The 27,956-nt window shown below is 39.8% G+C and overlaps 1 protein-coding gene across 2 annotated transcripts in view; it reads left to right on the forward strand.

Moving 5' to 3' along the window:
- The window catches only part of MAPK14 (mitogen-activated protein kinase 14), a 35,345-nt gene that overhangs the window by 3,202 nt on the left and 4,187 nt on the right, over window positions 1-27,956 (forward strand). Inside the window, exons 2-10 of one of the 2 annotated variants that reach the window (XM_084852940.1) lie at window positions 4,991-5,120; window positions 12,147-12,205; window positions 14,364-14,475; window positions 15,850-15,879; window positions 16,313-16,360; window positions 17,074-17,188; window positions 17,533-17,604; window positions 22,713-22,792; window positions 27,592-27,670. In XM_084852940.1, coding sequence (XP_084709066.1) covers window positions 4,991-5,120; window positions 12,147-12,205; window positions 14,364-14,475; window positions 15,850-15,879; window positions 16,313-16,360; window positions 17,074-17,188; window positions 17,533-17,604; window positions 22,713-22,792; window positions 27,592-27,670 — 725 coding nt within the window. Of the gene's footprint in view, window positions 1-4,990; window positions 5,121-12,146; window positions 12,206-14,363; window positions 14,476-15,849; window positions 15,880-16,312; window positions 16,361-17,073; window positions 17,189-17,532; window positions 17,605-22,712; window positions 22,793-26,354; window positions 26,435-27,591; window positions 27,671-27,956 lie in introns of both variants that reach the window. The other variant, XM_084852941.1, reaches the window with a different exon arrangement.

The raw sequence follows: 27,956 nt of genomic DNA on the forward strand, positions 1-27,956 counted from the left end.
GCAAAAGTGAATCCCTGCTGTTATCTCCAATCAATTATCAGAGATAACAATGAGGATTTCTCTTCCCTTCCAACGGTGCACAAATGGGAGCCTCTGCTGTTAATATGGACTCCTAGTGGAGCTGGGGCAAGGTCTGAGAGGGAACTACTGTGGGCTGGTTGGGGAACATCCATAATCTGGATTAGGCCCGTGGGCTCAGACATTTCCCATGGAATTTCCCCCCTGCCTAGGGGGTTGGGGATACATGACAACACTTTGTGGAAGGTCCGACTCGTTCTTTCTAATACCCAGCTTGGTGATCTGAGCTATTGATAGCACTTTGGCTTTCCTGTGTGTGCCCACACACTCATGCACAGGAAATCATGCTAGCATGATGGATTTCAATGACCAGTTTAAATCAGGTTTCCCTTCTGCACTTCAGATATTTCCCTTAAAACCAGTTAATACTAATGCTATTTTTACAATTAAATAGAGCCCATTGTACCCTGTTCAGTAGTATGTTTATTTCCTGTATTTTTACTATTGTAGAAAATGGTTCATGATATACTGCTTGTTTCACAGATGTAACATTGCTTTGGGAGAGTAACTGGAAGTTAATCCCACACACATAATGACAGCCCATGGATTAAACAAATCAGTGGGTTGTTGGGGACAAGTGGGACAGAGCAGCCACTTCTTTTCATCAATGACTTACGATAGGTTCATTCATAGGTTGTTGAGTATGACATGCAAACCCAGACTGATGGGTTGTTTTAGTTGCAAACAACCCAGTGGTTAACCCAACAACAAACCATTAGTCTGGGTTCACATGTCACATTCAGCAACCTACTAATGAGCCAATCGTAGGTTGTTGAGTAAAAGCGGAAGTGGTGCGTGTGCGAGAGGCAGCGCCCTCACTCTCTCTCACTTGTGCATGACAACCCAAGGGTTGTTAAGTTTGAACCAGGTCAATACAAAACAACATACCTGGTTGTTTCATTTCAAAACATGGAGTTCTGTTCTTTTTTTCTTTGACCAAGATCATTGACCAGGATCATTTCTTGGGGACCAAATAGTCAAACTCTCCCAGAAGAAATAGCTGGTAGTTTACTGAGTGCTTGTTCTGTGATAATGGGGAGTAAATTTGTTTGTTAGGAAAACATAAATTGGCAAATGAGGGAATTGCAGAGCTAAAACAGAAGGCGTAAAATATCATGAGATCACCCAGAACATGTGGATAATTTTGGTGCAATACAGAATGGTATATTATTAAGGAGTCAGGTGCTCGATCTCAATGCTGTGATAACTTCCCAGCTCCCGGCACTCAGTTTCAAGCCCTTAATAATAAGTACAATACATTATCTATTGTACCATATTTATTCTTGTCCTCAAAAGGCAGATCTTAATTTTAAATAAGAAACTGATGCTTGACTCAAGATACCTTTTATGAGATTCGGTGTTTGATAGTTGGCTAGCGATTCAGTGTTTTGACATAATGTTAAGCAAAGCCTACACTTGCATTGCAATCCTAGCGTGCTTACTTAGACATATGCCCCACTGAGTTCTATTGAACCCACTCCCAGTTCAGTGCATGTAGCCTTAAATTCAGTATAGAATTTAAACTAGACTGTTCTTTAAAAGGAAGTGCTTATTATAGCTGAAGCGGAAATTTAAATTTTTAGAAGAATCCAATTTTTCTCCACCCTGCTTAACAGTGCTCATCTCTCTTTTTTTCTATCTACCCAATTTCTGAGATCTCACTAGGTGTTACCCATGCATTTCTAAGCCTATTTGCACAGTGATAATAACTAGAATTATTTCTCTTCTTTTAAGGGAGGTTTTAGAATCTTAGGATACTCCGTCTTGCACCCAGTACCAAATTCTATGGCTGCATATTACAATTACACATCTTATTTATTATGTAGTTATTTACAGAATTTTTACCCTGCTCTTCAGCTGAAAAAGGCTCCCACTACACAAAAGGAAAAGGGAATGGGAGGCAGGAGGGAAAAAGCAACACTCAGGCCCAAATTCTTAGTTTCAAAGTAATTATAAAGAGTTCTTTCCCGCAGTGAAAGGCAAAACAAGCTGCTTTGCAGCTGTTCCTTCTTTGGTTGATGTATGGGGCTAGGTTAGTCCTCCCGTTGCCATGACATACTTCCTGGGAGGCAGGGGGTGCAGCCTCCCAGTGGCCCTTCGTTCTCTGGCGAATGGATGAGGACAGAGTCTGCAGTCTCAGGCCAACATCTTTATAATACACAGAGCCCTGAGAATAGTTTTGAAGCATATTAAAACTACTGTTTTGGAGCATATTATTATTAATATTTGCTTCTGAGGTGTTTACTAAACACTGTAGACACATTTAAAATATGTTGGTCCCTGTCATGTTTATTCCCACTGAAATCAACATAAAACCTTAGTTATAACTAACTGAAGTCCTGTTCATTATTCAGTATGACCGAAGTGTGGATAACTTGCTCTGGACTGAGTCTGAAGTGTTTATGGAGGGACCATAGCTCAGTGGTAGAGTACATGCTTTGCATGCAGAAAATTCCAGGTTGGGCTTGGAAGGAATACTGCCTGAAATCCTGCCAGCTAGTGTCAACAGTACTGAGCTAGATGGTCAAGGGAGCTTCCTATGTTCCTAGACTGAATTGAAATATTAACTATTTTAGTATGCTGAGCTGCCAGTACTGTGCTTGAACAAATCACATGCGTGTGCTAGCTTCGAGAGTTAAGCATCCTTATGATGGGTATAAGCGCTAGTGGCTTTGCACATGGCTTAACCAGCATCAGGATTTAAGTCTTTCCAGGCCTTGTACATGGCATTACAGCCTCTGGGTTTGCTTTACAAGTTGAGCAGTTAAGAATAATTGAAACTGTATAAACAGGCTGACAATTATCTAGGCTAGCACGTAGATGATTAATATAATGTTTTAGAGTGGATTGCACTGAAAGGCTTAATGGAAGCAGGAACTAAAGAGTAGATCAATTCCTTTGTACCACTTCTGATTGATCACTTTAAAGGGCATGCTCTGTTTTTTGCTCATCAGTCTTGTTCATCTTACTTTTTAAAGCTTTTAGAGACATTTGGAGCTCTGATGGCTACTGCTATTCCGTTTTCTGCACCTTTCTTGTCCTTTAGGTTTGAAGAAATATGTTAATATCATTTGAGAAAACAGGGCAATGGAATATATATATGTAGTAGCTATATTTGTACTTTCCAGAGACAATTTGAATTTTGTACTGGAGAAATCAATACCATGGATTCTTCTTTCCATGTTTAGTTCTGGAAGTGGATTAAGAACAAAGGAAACATAAGGGAGGGTGGAGTAAAATTTAGCCTGGACACTGCAGAATTTGGGGAAAGGTGGAAAGTAAGTAAGTATCTCCTTTCAGTTTTATGTTGAAACAATATATAGTTGGATAGTTATTGTTGGGTAAAACCCGATTAAATGGTATTCTCTGTAAGTTCTAAATAAAATTCCTTTTAGTAGAAATCCAATAGAAGCCCTACGTGGTCCACTAAATGTGCCCATATAATATAGCTCAGTTCAAATTAAAGTAGTTTATTCAAATCACAATTTTATTCAAATGCAAACATTTCCATTCAAGCATAATTCAGATTATTTTTTACTGAACTGTTAAGAGGCACATCAAATGTAACTGTACTCTCTTCTGAGTGGTGGTGGTTTGCACTTCTTTGTAACTTAGTAATTATAGCAAAAACTTGGTCTGTGTTTTTTAAAAAATGTGTGGTGCTTGTTTTGAGGTATTCAAGGAAAATGAACTTATCTTTCTACTCTTTCCATCATGCTTTAGCCTTTTTTTCTTATCTTTATTCTTACCCTAATTTCAAATAATTTAGTTTTCCAGTTACAATATTTTTGTCAGGGAGAACTTGATTCAGATGCAAAACAGAGAGGGAAAGCAGAAGTAGAATTCGGTTTGCAGCTAAACATTTTTCTAATACTTGCAACACAGCACTTCGGTGAGGTAGGGTGCCATGCAGGGGTATGTTTATTGGCCAAAATAAAAATGGATGGCATTCCTTAAAACAATGCTTTCAGGAAAATATGTTTCTGTACAAACTTCAAATGTTTGATAACTAACATTTTATGTTTGGGTACCAGATACAATTTTTTTAAAAAGCAAATCCATAGTCTGCAGACAATCTTCATAGAAATACGAATAACTTCCTCCTTGCTGCTAGTGTGACACTAGCCCTGATCTAAAGTGGGGAATTTGATAACTGTTCTGATGTAGTAGGGGAGGGACACATTGTTTTCATCATTTCTAATTGCTGCTTCTTCCACTAATTTCACACAGGTCAAAACATGTGTAACATAAGTAAAATGTGATGTGCTACAAAAACATGCCAAACCAATTAAATTAGATCAGAGACCATGACAGGTCACAGAAAATGAACATGTGTACTATGGACAACGTATTACCTCCAAGTCTCTGAAAAGCAATTACCTAGATATCTCCTTGCAAGTCACTCATCCCTAGAGATTCTGGAAGAATGGGGGGGTTTATTTCCACAAATGCCTTTCTGTGAGGCATGCATCATGTGTGAGCACATGCTTTGATCTGGATACAGTGTGAGCTTGCTTCTGAAATGTCGCAATACATGAACGTTGAGGTTGAAATATTCAAGGAAGTTACAGGGAGTCATTGCTGTATCTCTTGTTGCGAGTCACTAAATGATTGCAAAATTTGTCATTCTTCCTTTGTAAATCCAGCCCTGATTCCCAAACTGATCAATATATAATTAGAACTGTTCTAATGATTCAGTTTAACCTTATTTCTGAACACTGAAGTTAACTCTGTTTCTCTTGTTTTCTAGCCCTGTCTGACACAAACCTTTTAAATTATTTTTTCTTGGGCACAATTTCAAAGTTATAGTCGTTCAATGGAACAAAATATCTGTTAAGCATTTTCACAGAGAAATCTCACTTCAGTCTTGACGTGCATTCTTAATACTGATTTTTTAAACTATTTTTTGTAGTTCCGCCGTTGATGTTAAAACTGGGCTGCGAGTGGCTGTGAAGAAATTGTCCAGACCATTTCAGTCTATCATTCATGCCAAAAGGACCTACCGTGAACTTCGTCTGCTTAAACATATGAAACATGAAAATGTAAGTTTGAGGAGAAACTTAGAAATATGCCATTTGTTTTCTTTCAAACCCTAAGTTTGGAGTGATCCCTCTAGTTAGTTAACCATGGTTTATTTGATGCCGACAGAATGCCAAGCTATGGTGAAGGGGAGTTCGAGGTTGTACTAAAGAAAAGAGTTACTAGAGAGGGAGCAAATGATTCCAAAATTAATTTCCATATCCTTAATACTGGGCAATTGTAACATCTGCATCAGCCCCAACAGTAACATTCTGAACATACCAGTTCCAGTTGGCTATAAACTGGTTCAGGAGTTTCTGATTACGTTGTGCTTATTGAGTCCTGTACAATTCAAATGTTATGTACGCTTTTCTTACCAATTAAAACTAGAGAATTGACTTAATGTAGGGTTGTATCCTATGAGTATTTTCTCACTGCTGTTTTGGCAGATGTCTTACATGTGTTCTGATTTCTGGATTTTCTCATGGAACATACTGACTGGAGGCAGACTCAAACCTTGGGGAAATAATGGGTCTGTTAATACCACAGTTCTCAACTGTGGGAACTATTGCAAAATACTTCACAGCCTCAGAGTGCTTCACTACACTACACTACAACAGGGAGGTTGCAAAAACATTTATTCCTGCTATGCTCCTTTGAAGAAGATTTTAGTGCTAACACCTCAGACTGGTTCGTCTGCCAAAGTAGTATGCAGTGCATCAACCAGAATATTTAATTTGTACACTTGCCCTAACCCAAATAAATTCTGCAATTGCCAAATAAATGCAGTAGCATGGATCTTATGGAGATTTTAAGTACATACAATTATGCTGTGTGTACTGAAGATATTTCTTCAGGCATGCTAGCAAACACCAGAGGTGTGGAAAGAGCAAGGTTGCTGACTTACAAAAGCACCTCCTAATCTCCATCTCTAAAGTAAGACCAATTGGACTAAAACTGCAGATGGAGTTGTGTGTAGACTGTCAGCTGTTTAAGTCATAATACCTGAAATTCTATATTAGCCTGTTGGTTTATTTATTTATTGTATTTTCATCCCGCTCCTCGGCCAACAAAGGCTCCCGGAGCAGCTTACATGAACAAACAAGACAGTCCCTGCCCGCAGGCTTACAATTTAAAAAAGACACGACACTAAAAAGGCAGTGGGGAGAGGAGAAAAAAGAATTAGGTAGACTGTCAGCAGGGCTGGTGGGATGGCCCTGTTCCCCCCTCTCACCTCCCAAAGGAGGGGCAGTCCAACTGGAGCAGGTCCTGATGTTCCCTTTGCCTGCTCCCTTGCTCTTCTTCCCCACAGGGCCATGGATGTCAGTTAGCCCTGTGGGGCGGCGGCAGGGGGGTGGGGAGTCCAACTGGAGCAGGCCCTGATGTTCTCTTTGGTTCATGTCTTGTTTTTAAATCTCATGCACTCTCCATCTGAGCACTACCAGGTTGCATTATTGTGCAGATAGTTGAGTACTGAATTTATTGAAGCTTGGTGGTTGATAACTCAACTCTGAGTGAAGGAAAGACCAGTAAATGATATTGATGCTTTTGGCAAAATGTTTGAACTAAGGGAGCATCTCCTCTCATATGATCCAACCTCTTCGTTTGGGTCTTTGACGAAGCCCTACTTTGTGTCCCATCACAGTCAGAGGTATGACTGGTGGCTATGTGGGTAGGGTCTTCTTGGTTATGGCATCTGGGCTATGGAATTGTACCCTGATAGATATGTCTGACACACACACACACACACACACACACACACCCCGCTGGCATTCAAATGACAGATGAAAACTGGGTTTGTTCCAATGTGCTTTTGCAGTGGGGAATAACTAAGTTTTGGTCACCCACTTTTTATGTTTTATACTGGTTTCTGTTACCCTGTTTTTAATCTGCTGTAACTTTTTAATTTTAATGTTCAGTTTTATTCTTGTTTTAACTCTTGACTATTATCTGCCTTGGAGGCTCCCATTGGTGGACAGAAAAGTGGGGTAAATTTTTAAAAATATTTGGGAAAGTCTTTCAGCAAATGCTAATACTTTTTTTAATGCTACCTCTCACTCCAGTGAAGAGAAGCTTTCCTAGTGAAAACCTTTAGGTTAGGGCTGTACACTGCTTCGGTCCAAAGACCAAATAACAAGTTGAAGCGGGCTGTTTTGGAGGTGCCTCTGTGTGGCTCAAGGCAGAGCAGAATAGCAATGAAGCACTCCAGAGTGAAGCGGCTTGTATATAAAGCCCCTTGTCCAACTTGGTGATTTGTTCTGAGCAACCCAGATGGCCTGGCGCCAAAAGTATAAACTTCAGAAAGTTCAGCAAAGGGTTGAGGAGGAAGGAGGGAGGGAGTTTTGGCAAATGGAAACTCTAGTTGCCAAATCAGGGCTGAACGTAACCCAGCAGTCTCCAATCAGAGACAGTGGTGGAGGAGAAGGGAAGATTGAATAACTGGAGAAAAACAGCTACATCGCAGAGACTGAGATCATTCTGGTGGTGTTACTTAGGGATAATGGAAGTGAGAAAGCTCCCCCAGCCCCTGCTCTGCTCACTGTTTCCTCCGCTGTGATCACCATGTTCTTAAAAAACATGGTGATTGGAAGTCTGTGTGCACATAGTCTTATATGCAAAAAGCGCTGTGAATCGCCCAGGCAGGAGAAGGAGGTGAGGCGCATGTCCCCACCGCCCGCTAGCTGTTTCCTCCTCATGAACAGGAAACAGCTAGCAGTCCTTGGGGGTGTTTCCACCAGCGATTTGCCCCCTCAATTGACAAGGCACAGTGCCCCTTCGTTACAGAGATCCTGAGGGTTAAAATGGGGGCTGGCTTCCATCTTTGTGTTGGAAGAAAGTAAAACAGAGATCCATGAAATTAAAAAGGGATCCTCTTGATTTCATATGGTTTTTCAAACCATTTGAGGGGAAGCAGAAGATCTGGGATCTGCTGGGAAGCAGCAGATCTGGGATTCTTAGTGTGCATACTTGGACAAAGATAAGTTCTGTGCATTGATGGGGGGGCTTGGGCAGGGGGGCCTCAATATAAAAATTCAGAGGATCCATATTGAATTGGGCATCTTATCCATGGCTTTATAACGTGATGGTGTTATGAAGCCCCCAAATCTATGTTTATTGTCACTCAATCCGTGGGCATATATGTGCTCTGTGATATTATGGTGTTTGGGGGTATCTTTCTTGTAAAAATCATGAGGATCCCTGCCTTGAGTCCAATTTTTTCCACCGTGGCTGCACCCACAAGTGGTCGGATCCATGATTTTTCTGCTTCAGTCCGTGGAGGCAGATGTGCTTTGTGACTGGATGGTGGTTTGTGGGTCTCCCCTTTAAAAATCATATGAAATCAGCAGGATCCTTTTTGATTTTTTGGATCCCCGTTTTACCCAGTCCCCTTCATGTTTACTGCTCTCTTTCCCAGCACAAGCATATGTCTGTCTGCTCAGAAATAACTCCCATTGTGGTCAATGAGGCTTGCTCCTGAAATGCAGGTGCATCTGGACTTTCGGGGGGGGGGGAGAGTGGGGAAGCCTCTCTTATTGGTTGAGCAGCCAGTCAGATGATGTTCACGCCAACCCCCACCAGGAAGTTTGTTCTGTGAAGCGATTTTTACTGGTGCAGAGAACCTGCTCGTGGAGCCGTGCATGGACCACATTGCAGCAAAGCTGATTCCTTTTAAATTACAATCCAGTATTCCTCCATTAGCTTCTCCTTTGGTTGTTGTGGAAACCCAGTCATAGTCAGCCAAGCAGGCAGGGGGTGGCGGTAGTGCAGCACTGAGAGGTATAGCTTTTTGCTTTGAGAGTTTTTGTGGAAAAACTCAAAGTTCAGCTGCAGCTAGCACAAAGAGTACTGGGCCACGCTGTCTGAAATCTGGCAGGTGGTATCCCCTCCATGTCAGTAGAGAGGCCGCCATGTTTCATGTATTTATCATGAAAACTGAAAAAGTTATGGCCATTTGTGTTTTCCCATGCAAGTCAATGGGAAAATGCCCAAACCAAGTGGTCCAGACATCCGAATCTCACTTCAAATCTGGAACCGAGTTGAAGTGGAGGGGGCCCAAGTTGAAGCAGGCAGATTAGGAGGGTCCAAAGCGGCATCTGAAGCGAAGCAGGGGGGCCGTGCACAGCCCTACTTTAGATCACTAGCATTTAGGTGCATATTTATGGTGGCATTTGCTATTGTATATTTATTTTAAAAAGAAAAGTGAGCTTTACAATAATCCAAATCATTCAATAGAGCACATGAACAATGGCACATCTTCTGACAAATTCCAAGAGATTATGTAATCCTTGGGCTGATTGCATAGGGTGGATTTGCAAGAGCTAATATAATGTCTTGGCTCCAAGTGTTTTCTATGTTTTGCGCAAAAATGGCTGCTCTGTTGAAACTCGCAAAACCCTTGTACTGAACTATGCCTTGGTTATATGTACGTATACGATAGTGGTCGGGAGAGATTTCTGCAGTTCACTTGCATATCGCGGCAGCACTTTCACTTGGGCTTCAGATGTATACATACTTATATCATAATATGGCACTTGTATCAAAATATGAAGATTACACTGTACAATCCCTCCACATATATTAAGCTCTTGAAAGAGGAAATGTGACTAGAACTAACCAAGATATCTGAATCATGAAGTGGGCTTTACTATATTTGTGTATTTGGGGGAATATTAACCTAGTTTGGCGCATGGCACGTGGTGTTCTCCAGATCATATTTCTCTTTGCATTCATTTATATGCAAGGGAATAGACTATTCTTATAATTTAAAATGTGCTGGAGAGGTTGAAAGTAGTAGCAGTACTAGCAAGTGTATGTTAAAAAGAAAACAAAAACCACCTTCTGCTCCCAGTCCCAGTTCTTATTTTAATGTGTCTCATGTAAAGTCCATAAAACAAATAGATGGATGTACTGGATAAAGATCAAAACCAAACTTCATAGTTCCTGGTGCCAGATCACATGTTACATACAAACATGTGTAATGGCATCCTGGCAACCCTTTTTTAACTGGGAAGGCCATTTTAGGAGGGGGCAATTTGGATCAAAGGAGTGGAAGGGGAGTGCTGTAACCATTTCCTGATTCAAACCACTCTTTCCTGTCATCTCCCTTCCCCCAATCCCCCGGCGGTGTTCCAGTGTGCATTTGCAAGGGCAGAAGGTATTTTATTTATGTTTACTATAGCCAGTCAGAGACTCTCAGCCCAACTTACCTCACAGGGTTGTTGTTGTGAGGATAAAATGGAGAGGAGGACGATTATGTATGCCACCTTGAGTTCCTTGGAGGAAAAAAGTGGGGTATAAATGCAATAAATAAATAAAGTGTGTGTGTGTGTGTGTGTGTGCGCGCGCGCGCGCGTGTGTGTAAGAAGATAATAGAAGTTAGAACTATCATGTAAAAAGAGAGAGAGTAGAAATATAATCAATGTAGACTTGAGATGTTGGCCAAGTTTGGATGATCAGCAGGGAAAAGCATGCTGCTCACACGCCCACCATTTCCCTGATCACCCTTGGTGCGGTTTGCTGTGTCATCCAGACTTGGTGAGGTGCATGGCAGGGATGGCTTCCAAACAACTCCGCAACCCATGGCTTGTTACAGGGGTTATCGGGTGGTTTGGAAGCCACCCTCATTGCGCACCTCACCAGGTTTGGACAACGTGGCAACCTGCGGTGGGGGTAATTAGGGAAATGGCAGGTATGCAAGCAGCATGTGCTGGGCAGGAAAAGAAGCTATGTGTGTGCTTTGTCCAACCCTGCCATTGTATGTAATTCACTTGACCACCCTCTTCATGATTTGTTTCTAAAATCCATTCTGTGTTATATGGGTCCTAGTTATAAAGGCTACAGCATTCTAAATTAAACAAAGTCTTAAATGTGCTGCTATTTTTACTGCAGAATCTGGTATAGCTGCAGAATACTGAGCAGCAATTTGAAGGTGTATATTACTTTTCTTTTGCAAATATTGTACATTTTATGGACTCATTAAAAATACAGGCATTTCTTGATGTGCTTATTTTGAATTATACACGCTTGCTTCTGAAGCATAGCCAAGCACAAACACACTGGCTCTGAGACTGTGGAAGTACTGTTAGGCATAAACCATGGAAAGTAATGAAGTCATGTATTTTCATCTGTCAGAGCATATGCTGTTTTCTTTACACATGGTTAACCTTTATGACTAGAGTGGTTTAAAGCCACCTTGAGTGCCATTTTTGTGGAAATAAATGTATAAATTATATACATAATTATACATATAATTTATACATTATATTATACATATGATGTATATATTATATTAATATAAATATAAAGGATTTGCATTTAATAAAGAAAGGCTGAAGTCTCTTATTTCTCACATTGAATTCAAAAATGATTTCTTTTGGGGCTGTTGTAGTGGCAAGTGTACTCAACTGAATACAATAGCAGTACTGCATGTTGTGCATTATTAACAATGGTTGCATTCAGACATTACACTAAACCATAGCTTAGTTTGATGAGAACAGGTCATAGTGAGCCTCAGGCTTGCAAACTGCCCCCTCTTCCCTTCGTTTTCATGGCTGCAAGGAGTTTAGAAGCTTTTGGTTCTGTTTTCTGTTAACTGCAGTTTCCCATGTCATCGGAACTCAACAAACTGTGTCTAGTCTTAACTATGGGTGTTTCGAGACCATGCTTTTATTGTGCAATAACCCTGCTTCATTCATAGAATTTTATGGGGGGACACCAGATGACTTTGACTTCCATTTGTAATCCTCCCATGTTTCCTCACTGCTTCTTCCACGGTTTTCTTACCACAGAAATTCCATTAAATATGGAAAGATGGAATAGCTGTACAGTGCCTTTTGATTGGAGTGCTAGCACAGCTTCATTGTCATGCTCATTGAGGGGTGGGGAAGCTCTGGCCCTCTGATGTTGTGCTACAACTTTCATCATACCATTGGCTGGCCTGGCTGGCAGTGGGTTGCCCACATGTGATATACATGCTTGAGTTGGGAAAGGGCAGATTTGTGTATAAAATGTACATTTCCTTATGCATGTTTTCTTCTCCCCCGTTACAGGTTATTGGTCTTCTAGATGTGTTCACACCAGCAAAGTTGCTAGAAGAATTCAATGATGTGTAGGTAACACTTTTAAACTGAATTGCAAATATTCGGGCTATTTTCAAAGTAATCCAAAATTAATAGCTTTGATATTGGAATGTTTGCAGGCTCAGTGGAAATCCCCTTGTCAATAAAGAGTCAATGCGACAGTTGTGATACAACCAAAAGCTTTAGTTTAGAAAGGGCTTTAGACTTCCATTGGCCACTAAGACTGAGTACATGGAGGAACAAATAAATGAAGTCCTATATCTTACTGCACCAACTTTGCTGTAGAAGTATGCAAGCATTTGTGCTGCACAATCCTTCGTTAGTTTGTATAGGAGAGTAGCTAAGGGCTGTTTCACACAGTATATTTTCCTATACTGGACCAGGGAGAAGGTAAAATACATAGTCATGTATGAGTATCTACTTTACCATGTCTACGTGTGTTAAGAAGCAGCAGTTGACAGCTGGTTCCCAACTGCTATATCTGTGCTTAACAGTAGTGTTTTGAGCCAGCTTTACATAACAAATCTATCTGAATTTGAATAGCCGGTGAGGATGCAGGATATTTGTATGTCAATAATAACTCACAAATTTCATAAGTCAGCTGTCAGCTGCTCTGATCTGGAATCCTTAGTAAGGTTCCCCTCTGCATGCTGTCATGACAGTTTCTAATCTTTTTTGGCACTTAACTAGGCTTTGTGTCTGCTTGTGTATGGCACATCCCAGGGCACACAGTTAGTAGAGCTTAGGTTTCCAATTTTAGACAGTCAAAAATGAAGACAAAAACATGTGTTGTCCAAAATTATTAACATAGTTCTTGCTTTTTGATCTCTGCTACTGGAGTGACTGGAAGTGGAATGTATAGGAGTTCCTCTACAACTCTTCAGGTTTGAATCATTACTGCATCCACTTCTGATACCTTAAACCAGTTGAGTTGAATGGTACTGTGCACAGGATTGCAGTGCTTATTGGAACATACAGACTGGTGTTCCATAATTAAGTGCCCTGAATTACCTGTGTATATTTAGAGCTCTCAAATACTTCTAGTTGCAGATGAGTACCTTTACTTTATGAGAACCTTCTGTAGGTGCAGTTACTGTCAAAGCAGAAATGATAACACTTTCTTTTAAAAAAGAAAAGAAAAAAAGGCTTCACATGTTGAAAAAAAGACTCATGAAATCCAGACTGAGCAAAGTACTTTAACTGACTGGAAGAGCCTTTGAATTTTGGAGAGAATTGCTAATGCTAGCAAGGAGGGGAATAATGCTAAAATTGTATTAATCATGTGAACGTCTTCATTCTCTTGAAATGATTGAGGACTGGTTTCTTCAGTTGTTCACTTTGTACTAAAACAGACTCATGGATACTTGTGGTTGTATGATGAGTCCTTAAACAGCTGTGTTTAAAACCAGTTGGGCTTGTATGTGATAGTTTCAAAGAACATGTTGAGACAGGCTTCCTGACTTAAGATCAGTATTTCATTAGCAAATACTTAAGAGTGCCTTCATAAACCCTATACACACCTTTTCCCACTTTCTTTTGTGGAGAAGTGGAAAGACTGAATCAGTGCAGAGATCAGCGTATTTTATTTCATCATTGTTGAAAGAGGGATGCAGATGCAGGGAAATGACTTGAAACAGTGTCATTTTCTCAGGGCTTCATATCTAAGAAGATTTAGGATAACTACTGTGTTTTCCCTAGGAGCTAGTTTGTGCATAGCCCTGGCATATGGGTGGGGTGGAGTGGGGAATGCATGTGAATTCCTATGCAAGTGGTCCCCTATGCAAGTTCCTATACCATAGCAGCCTCCTCCCTGTGAAAATGTGACACATCAAATTGATGACTTTTCTTAAAAAAAATGTATTGGGTCCAGACTAAGTTAGTTGCATTAAATTAGGTGGGACAAGTTACCTGACTTAAGCATTGATTTTAATGGGAACTAAGTTCAACTATCAAAGGTTGCAATCCTGTACACACTTACCTGGGAGTAACTCCCATTAAACATACTGAGCTTCTGAGCAAATGTATAGGATTGCTCTTTGCATCTGCATCCAACCCAATGTACTGTTCATTAGTTGCTGATAGTTTAAGTGGTTCTGATCATGTTTCTTTATCTGAGCCCTAGAATGCTTTAATTCGTTTAACTATATGATGTAGAGGTAATACCTTTGATTAACTTTTGTTTTCTAGATACCTTGTAACCCATCTTATGGGGGCAGATCTTAACAACATTGTAAAATGTCAGAAGCTCACAGATGACCATGTACAGTTTCTTATCTATCAAATTCTTCGTGGTTTGAAGGTATTGACATCAGTCCTATATAGCAGCACATCTGTACATAAGTGGAAAATCCGACAGAAAACACTCCCCTCCACTTTTGAGAGCTTGTATTCAGATGAAAGCACCATCACATACTTGCTGTCTTGAATTGGTTAGACTGACCCCCATCACAGTGGACATGAAAGACTAACCACCCTTTTGAGAGCTGGGAGGGAGGTGAAAAGGTCATCACTTGCCTGCTTCCCTGAATTGGATCAGACTTTTCCTCTTCTACTCCCTTATGTTCAGAGAAACTAAATGTTCTCTGTGTGGGGGAGATTTTGTTCATTTTTGTGTGCTGCGTTTTTATTAGATGGGTAAAACACTGGTGGTCAGAGGGACGACTGCAAAAATCCTCATGTACAGGGAGGAAAGGGAACCTACAAGGAAATATCATGCTGCTGATAGTACTACAGAAGCAGCCTGTCTTCTCACTGGCTTTCTCTGCCTTGCTGTACTCTTCCATACAGGAAAATGGAGAAGGGCTCCATGAAGCATAGAGAGCTAGTGTGGGAGGCTGCTTCTGCAGTGACAATCTGCAGTGTGATCTCTCACCCCTTTTCTCAATTTCAAGCCTGGCTTCCTTTGCTGGCTTAGAAAAGTAATATGCTCATGATTGGTTAGAATCGCCCATGTGACCAGTCCAGGAAGCGTTGCCCTCACTCTAACATAATTATATTTGCCCTCAGTGACACCATCTCATCCACTATGTGATTCCTGTTAGACTGGGATCACTCCAGGAAGAAAAGTTCAGAGGTGGAAAATGGTGCTGCAGCAGACCAGAGAAACAATGGCTGCAAAGAGTGCCAAGAAATATAAGATCAAGGATTTGGGGGGAGCCATTTTGGCTCCCTGAAAAAGTCTGCAGATGAACAACATAGACCAACTAGAAATCAGGTTTAATTTTATTTTTTGAAGCAGAAATTCTTCCAGAACTTCTAGATGTGGTCTTAAATGCCATAATGTGACTTGTGATGAGATTACTATCTCTCAGGTTCCCAGGCACTTTGGTGATGGAGATTTTGATGGTGTAAACTCAAAATGCAAATGCACATTTCAATAGAACCAAGAGGAACAAAATCGAAAGAGATGAAAATTTTAAAATCATGCCTCTTGTTTTTCATGAAGGCATTATTCTTTCCTACTTTTGAGTTGGAAATTATATTCTGTTTACTTGCAAAGGGGAAAGCTGGGAGCAGACTGTGTTTTATTTTCCCCTGCAGTTCTCTTAAACACTATTATAAAACCACAGAAAACTAGATGATTAAATGAAGTAGAAAAGATGTAGATTTGCTTAATAAAGAAATGGAAAATAGTGCCCCAAACCTAATTGTCAAAATATCTTTTACCTTGCAGTATATCCATTCTGCTGACATAATACACAGAGTGAGTATTCTTGTTGGCTTAACTTCAATATGCAATGAAAGCAGTATCCCTGGAAAATATAGCATTGGATCCTTACATAGTAAAGCAGCTTCAGGATTGAGCTAAAACTTATTGAATAAGATTGCAGTAAAAAATTCAGTTAATGCTGGAGGAGATGGAGCTGAGTTGGATGCATTCTCAAATACATACACACACACACACACACACACACACACACAGCATATTTTTGTGCAGTAATTTTTAGTGCTTTCTTATACATAGGATTGATACAGGCTGCTGAAAAACAGTAAGATTATGATGGGATTGTATATAACATCTGGGGATTGGATTTAAAAGATGAGGGATATGTTAGATATTGTCAGTGCTAAATTTCAGAATAGGGACAACTTTGTTACTATTTTAATGCTGATGCTGGTATCTCTTTTTCTTTTAGGATTTAAAACCTAGTAACCTAGCTGTGAATGAGGACTGTGAGCTGAAGGTAATTTGTGATTAGTGTTCACACCTGGCGTATGGGTAACTTAGTGATCAATCCTATTCATATCGGTCAGGACATTAAATATCTTGCTAGAAAAATACAGACACATATAAGCAAGTCTATTTGATGGCCCTGGTCAAATATTTTCTGAATGGATGGGTCTTTATATAACTGTTGGCACAACAGGTATTCAATAAAAGTTCCAGTTTATTCCTTCCTGGATTGTATAGATGTGATACTCATGAACTGTGGTTACTGGGTGGAATCCAGTTAGCTCATCTTGCTGATAGAACAGCTTCCATCAGTGGAACAGGGAGGAAGGTGATTCCCTCTCCCCCTGTAGCCCCTTCCCACCCTTAGAATCTGTTCCGGGGGTCAGGGGATCTTCTGGAACAGATTCTGGGAGGAGTGGAGAAGACAGTCTCACCAGCACAAGCAGAAGTCTGCATGTGCATCGTTAGTTTTTTTCTACTGCTCTTGGCTGTAATTGGGCACAGTACAGTTAGAGAATCACAGATCTATTGCAAATCCTTGACAACTTTAGCCTTGTAAAACCTATGTTTTGCTAAATCCATGTCTGGAAGTGTTCAACAGTCTTTCTTTCCATTCAGTCTCAGATCTTTCCCAGTTGTAATTAATCAGATATGAGAAGCCCTATCTCTCCATTTTTGTTGTTGAATTAATTGTACCAGTTTATGGCTGTTCTTGTTCTGCAGATTCTGGATTTTGGGTTGGCACGTCACACAGATGATGAGATGACGGGGTATGTAGCAACCAGGTGGTACAGAGCTCCTGAGATCATGCTGAACTGGATGCATTACAATCAAACAGGTACTGTGTCTCATTAGCCTAGACCATTAAAAATTATCAAACAGCACTGAACCATAGAATAGAATATGCCATAATGGAGTTGTCTGACCCTGCCCTAATACAGGATATATTTAGTAATATCTATATTTTTTAAACTAATCAAGCAGTTCTGCATCTGAAGACCTTTTGTGTTAAAGTACAAATATATGCATTTGCATGTTCCCATACTAAAGCTAAGCATTTTAGGATTGGGCTACCCATTGTAATTAGGTAATTTTAACAGTTGGAATACTGAAACTATCGGGAGTCATACTCTGTGACTATCGGGAGTCATTAGCTTCTAACTTAGTGTGCTTTTTCCTCAGTTGATATTTGGTCAGTTGGATGTATTATGGCTGAACTATTGACTGGAAGAACACTGTTCCCTGGTACGGACCGTATCCTTTGAAAGCATCTAAAAATAAATTGAAACATTCATTTTCCCTCTTGAAGATAAAGTGCAGTTGTTGTTGTTCAGTCGTTAAGTCGTGTCCGACTCTTCGTGACCCCATGGACCATAGCATGCCATGCCTTCCTGTCCTCCACTGTCTCCCTGAGTGTGCTCAAGTTCATATTCATAGCATCGGTGATGCTATCTAGCCATCTCATCCTCTGCCGTCCCCTTCTCCTTTTGCCTTCACTCTTTCCCAGCATCAGGGTCTTTTCCAGTGACTTTTCTCTTCGCATTAGGTGGCCAAAATATTTGAGCTTCAGCTTCAGTATCTGTCCTTCCAATGAGCAGTCAGGGTTGATTTCCTTTAGGATTGACTGATTTGACCTCCTTGCAGTCCAGGGGACTCGTAAGAGTCTTGTCTAGCACCACAGTTCGAAGGCATCAATTCTTCGGCGCTCAGCCTTCCTTATAGTCCAGCTCTCACAGCCATACGTTGCTACTGGGACTAAAATGCAGTTACAGTCCTTCAAATCCTCTGACATTGGTTTTCCAATTCCAGCAATCCAAATGTCCTGTCAAACTTCTTAAGTTTTGGAACTGGTTATATGAAGAGACAGGCTCCCTCATAATTTTTAGAAGCCCCAAAGTAATAGCGATTTCAGCTTGTAAAAGGCTATAATAAATCATCTATAGGTAGATCTATTAATCAGTTCTAATGAAACTCCTAAATGTGGCTTTCCTTCCTATTTGAGGGCAGGATCCAACGGGGGCTTTCCACACACAGCCAGCCCCCGCTGGTCCCAGTGTGCATGTGGCCCCTGCCGCTGGTGGCCACAACATAGCGCTTCTGGGGCAAGCCCCGAAACAAGTGGAGACACTCATTTCTGAAAGGAGCACAACCTGCCCCTTCTAGAAACAATAATTTCTGCTCATTTGGGGGCTTGCCCCCAGAAGCACAATGTTGTGGTCCACAGGAGTAGGGGCTGTGTGTGCACTGGGGCTAGCAGACTGCCCACATTGGATCCCGCCCTGAATGTATATCTACAGATACTGAATGTTGGCCACATAGACATAACACCAGGGACATGCTCATGTAATATAAGCCTGTTAGGAATATATAAATGCTCTGTGTGATCATCTTAATATGAAGACATGATTTTGGTCTGCTGGCATAATTGAGAGAGGCATTTAGTATCAAATCTGAAAATCCCTCCAAAGTCTAAAAATCTTTAAAGGTATCTGTCCAACCCTTAGATCAAGAGTTCTTAACATAGAGGTAGTCTATCCTGTTGCATTATGTTCACACACATACTTTCTATTGGAGTGGAATATTTTAAGGCTTGTATTGAACTTTGCCCTTGCATTATACTCCTAAAGCAATAAAATACATATATTGATTCCTAGTGAGATAAAGATGTACTTCTGTGTTAAGATTTCAGTTTTCAAAATATTAAATATCCCCTGAAAGAGAACACTATGTCTTTTGGAGCTGCTTCTCCAACCTCACATAGTTGAGGTTAGAGAGAGAGAGAGAGAGAGAGAGTGTGTGTGTGTGTGTGTTTTTAAACCTTGTATTAATTTTGGTGTTCAGTCTCCTCTTATTCATACCGTATGATGATGCCTTTATTTAATTTTGGAAAGACCAAAATAAAGGGTTTAAAATAAATCCTTCAAAAATTTCTCCAGTGCAGCTAAGGCAAATGTTATAAAAACAATAATATGATAAATGTGTGACCTACATCTTGGATTTTGTCTTATTTTATCTTCCTATCGCTTGCCTTCACTCCTTCATGTTAACTTTATCTTCTCCTTTTTCAATATCCTTGCAGTTGTCTTTCTTTTCAATCTGAGGTATGCAAACAAACATTTCTCTTGCTTTACAGAGCAAAATAGGCGTGCTGCAAATGTGAATTGGATTTTACCGTCATTTTTACTATGTAAATATTTTCTTCTTTTTTAATTATATGTATCTACTTCACTTTTATATGTTCCTGAGTAAGGGTGAGTTTGCTTTCTGTAAATATTCTGGGCTCTATGCATGGCAGTTACTTAAGGCAAGATCAGAGAGTGATACCAATTCTTTAGGCTGCCTGCTCCTTATTGAAATCATGGGGGCATGTAGTGAACAGTTGTATCCACTGTTAGTCCCACTGTTAGAGTAGACCCATTGAAATGGATGGGACTTAAGTTAGACTAACATTGGATACAACCTAAAGAATGATATAGCACATGTTCACGTTATAAGAATTATCTGAGTACACACAGATGTATACCACCAATACTAGTAATTGGCAAAGTAGATCTTATTGCTCAGCTCTTGAAACCTGATTTGCATGGGTAGTTGATCCTCTGTGGCTTCTTGGGCTCTATTAATGGGAGTTGCTATCTTAAACTCACAATGATCAGGTGATAATCATTATCTGATAATCAAGTGCCCAAGTTGTAATTCCTTAATATTACATTTACTGTAAAAAGTTAATTTCTGTAGCTGCATTATGTTTCAAAAATATGGAAGGACATTTTGGTGGACACAGATCTGAGCATATCAACAAAAGTTTGATCTGGTAGTACTGTGTAAAATGTAAGATGGTAATTGCTGGGCAAAGTTCAAATTTCTTCCACCATGACCTAAATTAGTGTTAACTCTTCTTTTTAAACTGTCAATTAGTGGGTGCGGGGTGGGAAACGGGTTAAGTGCATCAATGTCTTCAAGTACTATGCCTTGATTAATCTGTTTCGGGGTGAGCTCTTTAACTGTTCTAACAACATGAAATACTACAAGAAACTGGGGTAACTAATTGGACTGTGGTGGAGAATTACTGTCATAAACTTATTCTAAGCTAGGAAGAATTCTCAAAAGGTAATCAATTCAGAACAATATGATTTCTTGGTACTCTTTGTCTTGAATATTCACTTTGACCTTGCATCTGAATTTTGCTGCTGGCTGTGGTGGCAAACTTGACTTCTTTCGGCATGTTAATATTTGGACATGCCAGCCCTTGAACGTGATTCTCTTCTGAGATCTGCATGCTTTGCTTTGCTTTGCTTTGCTTTGCACACACTTTCTCTTGAATTTTCTTTTGCTTTGGTTTTGCGAACAACTTGTTTAGTTTTGTAGCTGTTCACAGATAACACTATTGGTACAGTTAGAATTCTTTTACCATTAATAGACCTAATAGTAGGCGCAGTACATTTGTTATAGCTTATAGATAGGTTTAGTTCATTAATTGTGTTAGTCAGCTGCTGAGTTATATAGAGGGTTCCAATATCTAGTGTCTTCTACTTTTTCCCTTAGAAAATGGCTTGTAGAACTAGTGAAATAAAGTGAATAGTGTTCCTACATCTGCACAGCAGACAGAAATCTGGAAAAGAAATATGAGTTTCAATAGTGGATATATTTGTCACTACATTCAGCCAGAAAATGGCTATTATAGCATTAGCCCTAGCCAAAGCAAAAATGAAATCTTGTGGACAATGTGACTGTTGTGATTAACTGTCTTCTGAATAAATTATGAGATGTGAATTCATGGTTTTGGTTGTTCACTATAGTATTGCCATGACATTTTAATTTAATACAGATGTATATACATTTGCTATGGCTTAAGGCTGAAACAAATAAATTGGAACTGACATTTTCATTTTAAAGATGATCCTGCCTAGTCAACAGAGCTTTGTGGTAGACCTCAATTCAAATCCAGTCTGGGATTCACTTAAGTGGTTTCCATCAATTTACTGATAGAAGTGAAAGGTTAGTATGTTTAGGGTTGGAATAATTTTGTGTATAGAATTTATATCCCACCTTTCACCAGCTGGGAGAAACTTTTAGGAAGGTCCGTAATGAATTTGTGGCTGAGCTGAGATTTGGAGTTCCTGGATCATACTTGCCCACTATGCTACACCAACTCTGTGGTCTACAAAACTACATGGTAGATGCAGGTTCCAAAGACTTAAATATATTGTAAGTACAAAGCAAGCAGATATAACTCTTTACATTCTGTGTAATTTCCCTCTAAATGTTATAATAAATGTCCAGATGAATTTGACATAAGGTGTCTAATGTAATTTTAATATAGTCACTGATTAAAAAAAAATAAAAGAAAGAGGATTAAGAGTAAATATTCTGTTAAATTACACTGCTTGCCCAAAGTACAACTGCTGGCAACATCTGAAGAAGTAGGCTGTAACCTAGAAAGCTTACGCTGTATTAATATTAGTTTCAAACACGCTATATGACTTAGGCTTTAATTGTTATGCAACAGTAATTCTTACTGTCAGTAGCACCTGTGCATGCAAGTCTTCTCCATACTGCTTCTGTTACTAAATGTTGACCTTACTAATGACTGGGAGAATGTAGATCTAACATAAAACCACCACAGAGCCCTAATTATGCAGATCAAGTATCATTGTATTCTGATCGCAAAATGCGCATGTTTGAACAAACTGGGGTAGCCCTTTGGAATGTAGCTCAGGAAAAGAACTAGATTAACAGGGTGGGCATTAGTAGTGCAAATAGAATATAGGTCATAGAGCTGAGTAGAGCAAAACCAAAAAATGATGTTAAGCCTGTTGACTATAGAACCCCTAGCTAAGCTCTCCTCAATTTTGAATCTTTTGGGTAGAAGCTTTACTATATTTTTCTCACTTGAGGATATTGATGACAAAACCAAGATACAGATGACAGAGCCATGATTCACAATATTCTGAAGAAGCAACTAAATTCTGTAGTGCAGTCACTCTGCTCAGAAGTGTGTATTGCCTCTTCCCTTCCATAATCAGGAAAATTGCAGCTTGTGGAAGAGGAGTCACAATCTCGGGTAAATTTGCCCTTATGACATTCCACTGTCCATGTGAGCAACTATCTCCAGAGTTTAGCACCTGCAGTCATGTCTGTACTGGCTCAGTATTCCACATTTTTTTTAACAAATTTGGGTGTAGGATTTTCAGCAGATGGGTATGTATGGGATACATGCTTTATACATGAGAGATGTGCTAATCTTGCTTATAATTCTTTGGTTGACCTTTTCCCCCTTTAATTTTATTGGGCTGCTGCTGTGTGTGTGTATTTTTTTCATTTTATTTGTCCCAGCATTTTCCTTTATGGTCCATCGTTAGATATTGATCAGTTGAAGCTCATTTTGAGACTCGTTGGAACCCCAGGGGCTGAGCTTTTGACGAAAATCTCTTCAGAGTCTGTGAGTTTAAAACTTAATTGTAATGCCTGCCCTCTTTGGATTTTATGTTTTACCTTATTTACTTTGCTTCCTTATAGACTGCCTCTATCTCTTTCCTGGTTAGTTTCTTTTCCTCTTTCTTTGACTTGTTTTCTTAGGCACATTGAAGTCTCTCTCTTCCTCTGTACTGCTCATCATGTAAATGGTTCTTCCTGTCTTGCCTATTTCTTTTTTTTTTCCTGTCTGTAGGCTATACTACGCTTAGCTAAACATTAAGCATTCTTTATTATATGCTATTACTATACACTGTAACATACTTGCTACTAAGAATATCCTATGTGTCCTGGTGGATATTGCATTCCATAGAGCTGGGTTTTTAGGACTTGCACTGCATGTTCTCCCAGATCTGGCAATCCAAGGAATGTTCTAAAAGGGAAAAAATGTTCTGTTTAGGAACTAGTATGACTGTGAATCATGTTCAAAGCCACAAAGTGAATTCCAGTTGTTACTAGTGGCAACATTTTGTCTTTGTCTTCAGAGCATAAAACCCACCTAGTATTAGAAGTGCTGAGTCATAAAGGTGATGACCATGGAAGCAATGATAACAGCTATTCTTTCTCCCATAAGCAGGATGGCTGTGCATTCAGGGGGTGGGAGCTTAACTCCATTATCCTTCTACACAGATGGATTTTTTATATAAATGCTTTGATTAGGAACTCATATAAAACAGATCCACAACAAGTTGTCTGACTCTCTTCAGATATACTGTAGAGATTGAAACATGTTCAGAATTAAGAGGGGAAGTGAGCTTAAATAAATTGACAGACTCGGCATACATGCATTTAGGGCCAAACTAGGGTCTAATTTTATCACTAAATGGAATGCTGGGAGTGAAACCTGCTCTCCTTGCGCCCTGCTGTTTGGAGCCTTCCCCCAAACTGGCTTCTGGAGCTGGGCTGGGGAAAGCAGTGGAGTATGGGTAGGTAAGGTGGGGAAGGAGATGAGTTTCACTTGCATTCCCTTCTCACCATGCTCCATTTAGTGATAAAAAATAGAGCACACACACACCTCTCTACTTCATACCCACACTAGTTAGTGCATATTTAACAAAGGTATGCTCATCTTGTTTCGTCCTTAGTGTTTTTCTGAAATTAGGCTGATGGAATTTGAAAAATACCTAGATGACTCTTGGATGATCAGGTGAGAAAGGGGAGTGACATCAACATGAACATGACTCAGGCTTCTGTGGAATGCTGAACACAGGTGGAGAAAGTAGATAAGAAAGACAATAGTGTTCAAACTTATAGATGTACTGGAGATTAAAAAAAAATAAACATGACAACCTCAGGCGCTTTGCTTCAGGACAATTATTTAATCAGCGGGACAACTATTTAATCAGCAGTTGGTCATATTGGAGGGATTTAGTAGAACTTGCTTATTGAGGGTGAGGGGGAAAACTGATCCCTGAGAATAAGCGTGCATTCACAGTTGGGTGGTATTATTTATTTACTGTATTTATTTCTATAGTGCTATCTATGTATGTGGTGATTTACAAAGAACAGGTTGGATATGTCCCTACCCTAAAAGTCTTGTTCTTGGAAGACCAATTTCCCCTGGTGTCCACTGTGTCCATCTTAAAACACTAGCCTATCCTTGATAGCCCTTTAAATCAGGGTCCACTTTTCAAGTAACAGGACTTCCTATGGCTCCATTTCATCATAATTTTCTGCCCTGCAATATCAATTCCTACATGTATGGGTTGAGCATTGTTCTTGTAGAAGCCCAACTTGGTCCATATCTCAACCAGAAACAGAATGCTGAGTAGTGAAAAATGTGAAATTAAATGGCAGTGAACACTGAGATATAGCAGCTTATCACCTCAAGCATCTTCATATAAAGACTGAGATGGTAGCAAAGATTCTGTTTTCAGGTGGCTGTTTTGAATACTTCTGATGTGAAATTTGAAGAGATGCAGTCTAGGTAGAATGCACTTTAAGTAGCAAAAAGTATAAACAGTTTTGATGAAGTGTGTGGATGATTTGCAGGAGGTAAGTTAATGTTATGAAACCATAGCACCGAAGAATAATGTTTGAAGATAGACGGTGATTTAAAATTATTTCCCCTGAACTTGGATTGTGTATTTTTCAAATACAGGGAGGATCAGCTTTTATATTTATATGCCTGCTGTATCCCACCCTGAGCCCTTGCGGGGAGGTGTTGTTGCCTCTTTTAGGGTCTTAGGGGATGGCAAAGGGTATTCCTAACCCTGGCTGGAGAAAGGGATATATTGCTCTCTCCTCCACCCACCCCCTTCCCTGCGTGGGGGTTATAGCCATTAGATACCAGATATGAGTGGAGTGTATCAACTTTTGCCTTGGCTGACCCATGACTCTTCCCTTACTCTGTTAGTGTACAACAGGATAATATTTAGGCTAATGCCTTATCCTTGGGTTGTACATTTTCCTAGAATCACCTCGTTAGCTGTCTAGAGAAACAGAGAACAATCACTAACCTTCCAGTCTGTAGTGATCTCCTTATTTCCATACCCTTTTCACAAGTTTGAGCATATAAAGGCCTGGAGGCCTTGTCTGCCAGTTTGGGCATGTCTTCACCACACTATGTGGGATGGTACATTACTTAGGAATCTGATTTCTCCATCCCTTCCTATGTGATCTGTGGTTTGATACAAGAATCCTGCAGTTGGAGGAGCAACTATAGAGGGCAGGCTATGAATCAATCAATCAATCTCTCTCTCTCTCCCCCCCTCCCCCCCCACAGTATGGTTTTTAAATCAGTACGTAGAGAGTTTCTGCTTAGAAAGTTCTTTGAAAGTCTGCCAAAATAGTGATATTCTTTAAATCGGGAATGAAAAGGCTAGATTTTTTAAAGGAAAATAGGTTGTGATAACTTTTTGTTGTTGAAAAGTCTATTTCCTTAAAAGGACTAAGTGGAAACTCTTCCCTCCTCCTATAAGAAAAATAACAAAATTTAACTTCTGAATAAAGAAATTTGCTAAATAGAGCCAAACTGACTACTATTCACTGAATTTGTTTGCTAGCCCCTTGTGCATATACTTAGTTTGCTTTAGTTGCCATTAAATCTGCTTTCTTTTGTTCACTGACAAGCTAACATTTTTGTGCAGTGCCAATAGATTGCTAACATTGCATGTTGCTTTCCTACCATTCACAGCTACTGAGGGAAGAGTCTTTCAGATGGTGCAGTCTTGGGTAGCAAAAGTGAGATAGGAGGATAAAATTACATCTCTAAAGTGGTCATCTGTTGGCTAACTGCCTTGCTTAAGGGAACTCTTAATTTAAGTCTAAAAGGAGCCCACACTCAGTTTAAGGCTACTTTTGATTATGACCAATGAACTAGCATCTGGCTTTACTGAAAGGTTCTTAACTGATTTCTAATTTTAAGATGCTTTACTTTCTAGTTCACGTTCCTGTGCTTAAAGATGATATAACACACAGAGGGGTTACTGCTTGTTGTGTGCAGACTAGATGCCTTGTATGCAGTTGTCTTGATTGTATGTTCACAGTGTTATTGAACTATTAACAAAGCCCTTGACTAGGCACTTAAGATATTAACCAGCTTCAGCAGATCATGCGTCTGACGGGAACACCCCCTGCATATCTCATTAACAGGATGCCCAGCCATGAGGTGAGATCTGACAGGGTGTGCATAGTGGTCTGCAGTTTAAAACATTCCTTTATTTATTACAGCCTTCCCAAGGCAGCTTACAAAATTAAAACCACATGAAACAAATGGATTATGGCAACTCCACCCCCATCTAAAAACTGCAGCGTTTGAAACCCCAGCAAACCACACTTCCAGTGGATGGCAGACTGAAACTTTGGGGGTTGGACTCGATGGTCTTATAGGCCCCTTCCAGCCCTACTATTCTACTATTCTATGATTCTATGAAACAAAATGCCTTCAGAGTACAGGTCTGGACATATGCACCTCTCGAAGAAGAGAATTCAACAGGTGTGGGGCCACTGCCAAAAAGGCCCTCACTCTGGTACCCACCAAACTGATGGACTTTACCTTTGAGGTCAGTCTTAAGGCTCCAACAGGCTCATATGGATGCAAGTGATCCTTCAGATAATCTGGTCCCAAATGGTTTAGGTGTTAAAGATTAAAACCAGCACTTTAAATTGAGTGCGGAAATGAATAAGTAAACAGTACATCTGGTATAGTATCAGTGTAATGAGCTCTGAACACCTGGCTCCCACAAGCATTCTAGCAGCTGCATTTTATACCAGCCAAAGTTTTCAATGAGTCTTCAAAGGCAACCCCACGTAGAGGACATTACAGTAGTCTAGTCTGGATATAACCAGAACATGTATAACTGAGGCAAGATCTGCTTTCTTCAGATAGGGCAGCAGCTGGTAAACCAGTTTGAGCTCATAAAAGGCACGTCTGTATGAAGAGACACTGTTTTCTTAGTGCAATTACGTAGCTTTAGGTTGCACAGTTAGCTCTACTTTCTTGGTGTTTCATTGCTTGCTGCAAAAAGATTGAAAAATAGCCAAATGTGAATGGGTACGACCCTTTTTTCAGCATGTTGCATTGGTAACATTTCTATTGCGTTAGGGTTCAACTACATTGAATGCTCTTCCAGATTTATACAGCTCAGAAGGCCCCAGATTCCAGCACTTGTTTTTATTAGTATCCACAGTGGTCCATATGTGAATGAGAAGTGCTAAGATAAATGCTTATTAAGGATCTAAAATAGAGGAAGAAAAAGTAAGCACATACAGGTGCTCTTGGTGATTAGGAGGTACAAGTTAATAGCATGTTTTATTTTCTCTCAGGCAAGAAACTACATACAGTCCTTGTCTTACATGCCGAAGATGAATTTTGAAAATGTATTTATTGGTGCCAATCCACTGGGTAAGATTTGTATAGTTTCATTGTAGTGGGGAATATAACATATATACACTAAAATGGTGAATGTCTTTTGGGATGGTACAGCATGTTGATGCTTTAAAGTAGAGCTCTTTTTACAGAAGGCGAAGATGCCATTAAGTCAATCCCTTTGAAATACTCAAAACTTTATCAGAACTATTGAATATGTTTATGCCTCTCAGGTTATTTTTAGGTAGAGTTTCTAGATTGAATTCCCTTCTAAAATAGAACTCTGAAATTCTGATAACTCATTTTAAAATTTTAAATTAAA

This window comes from Heloderma suspectum, chromosome 4 (genome assembly GCF_057233095.1).
Source record: "Heloderma suspectum isolate Gila_16-S chromosome 4, 16-S_ref, whole genome shotgun sequence".
Lineage (NCBI taxonomy): Eukaryota > Metazoa > Chordata > Lepidosauria > Squamata > Helodermatidae > Heloderma > Heloderma suspectum.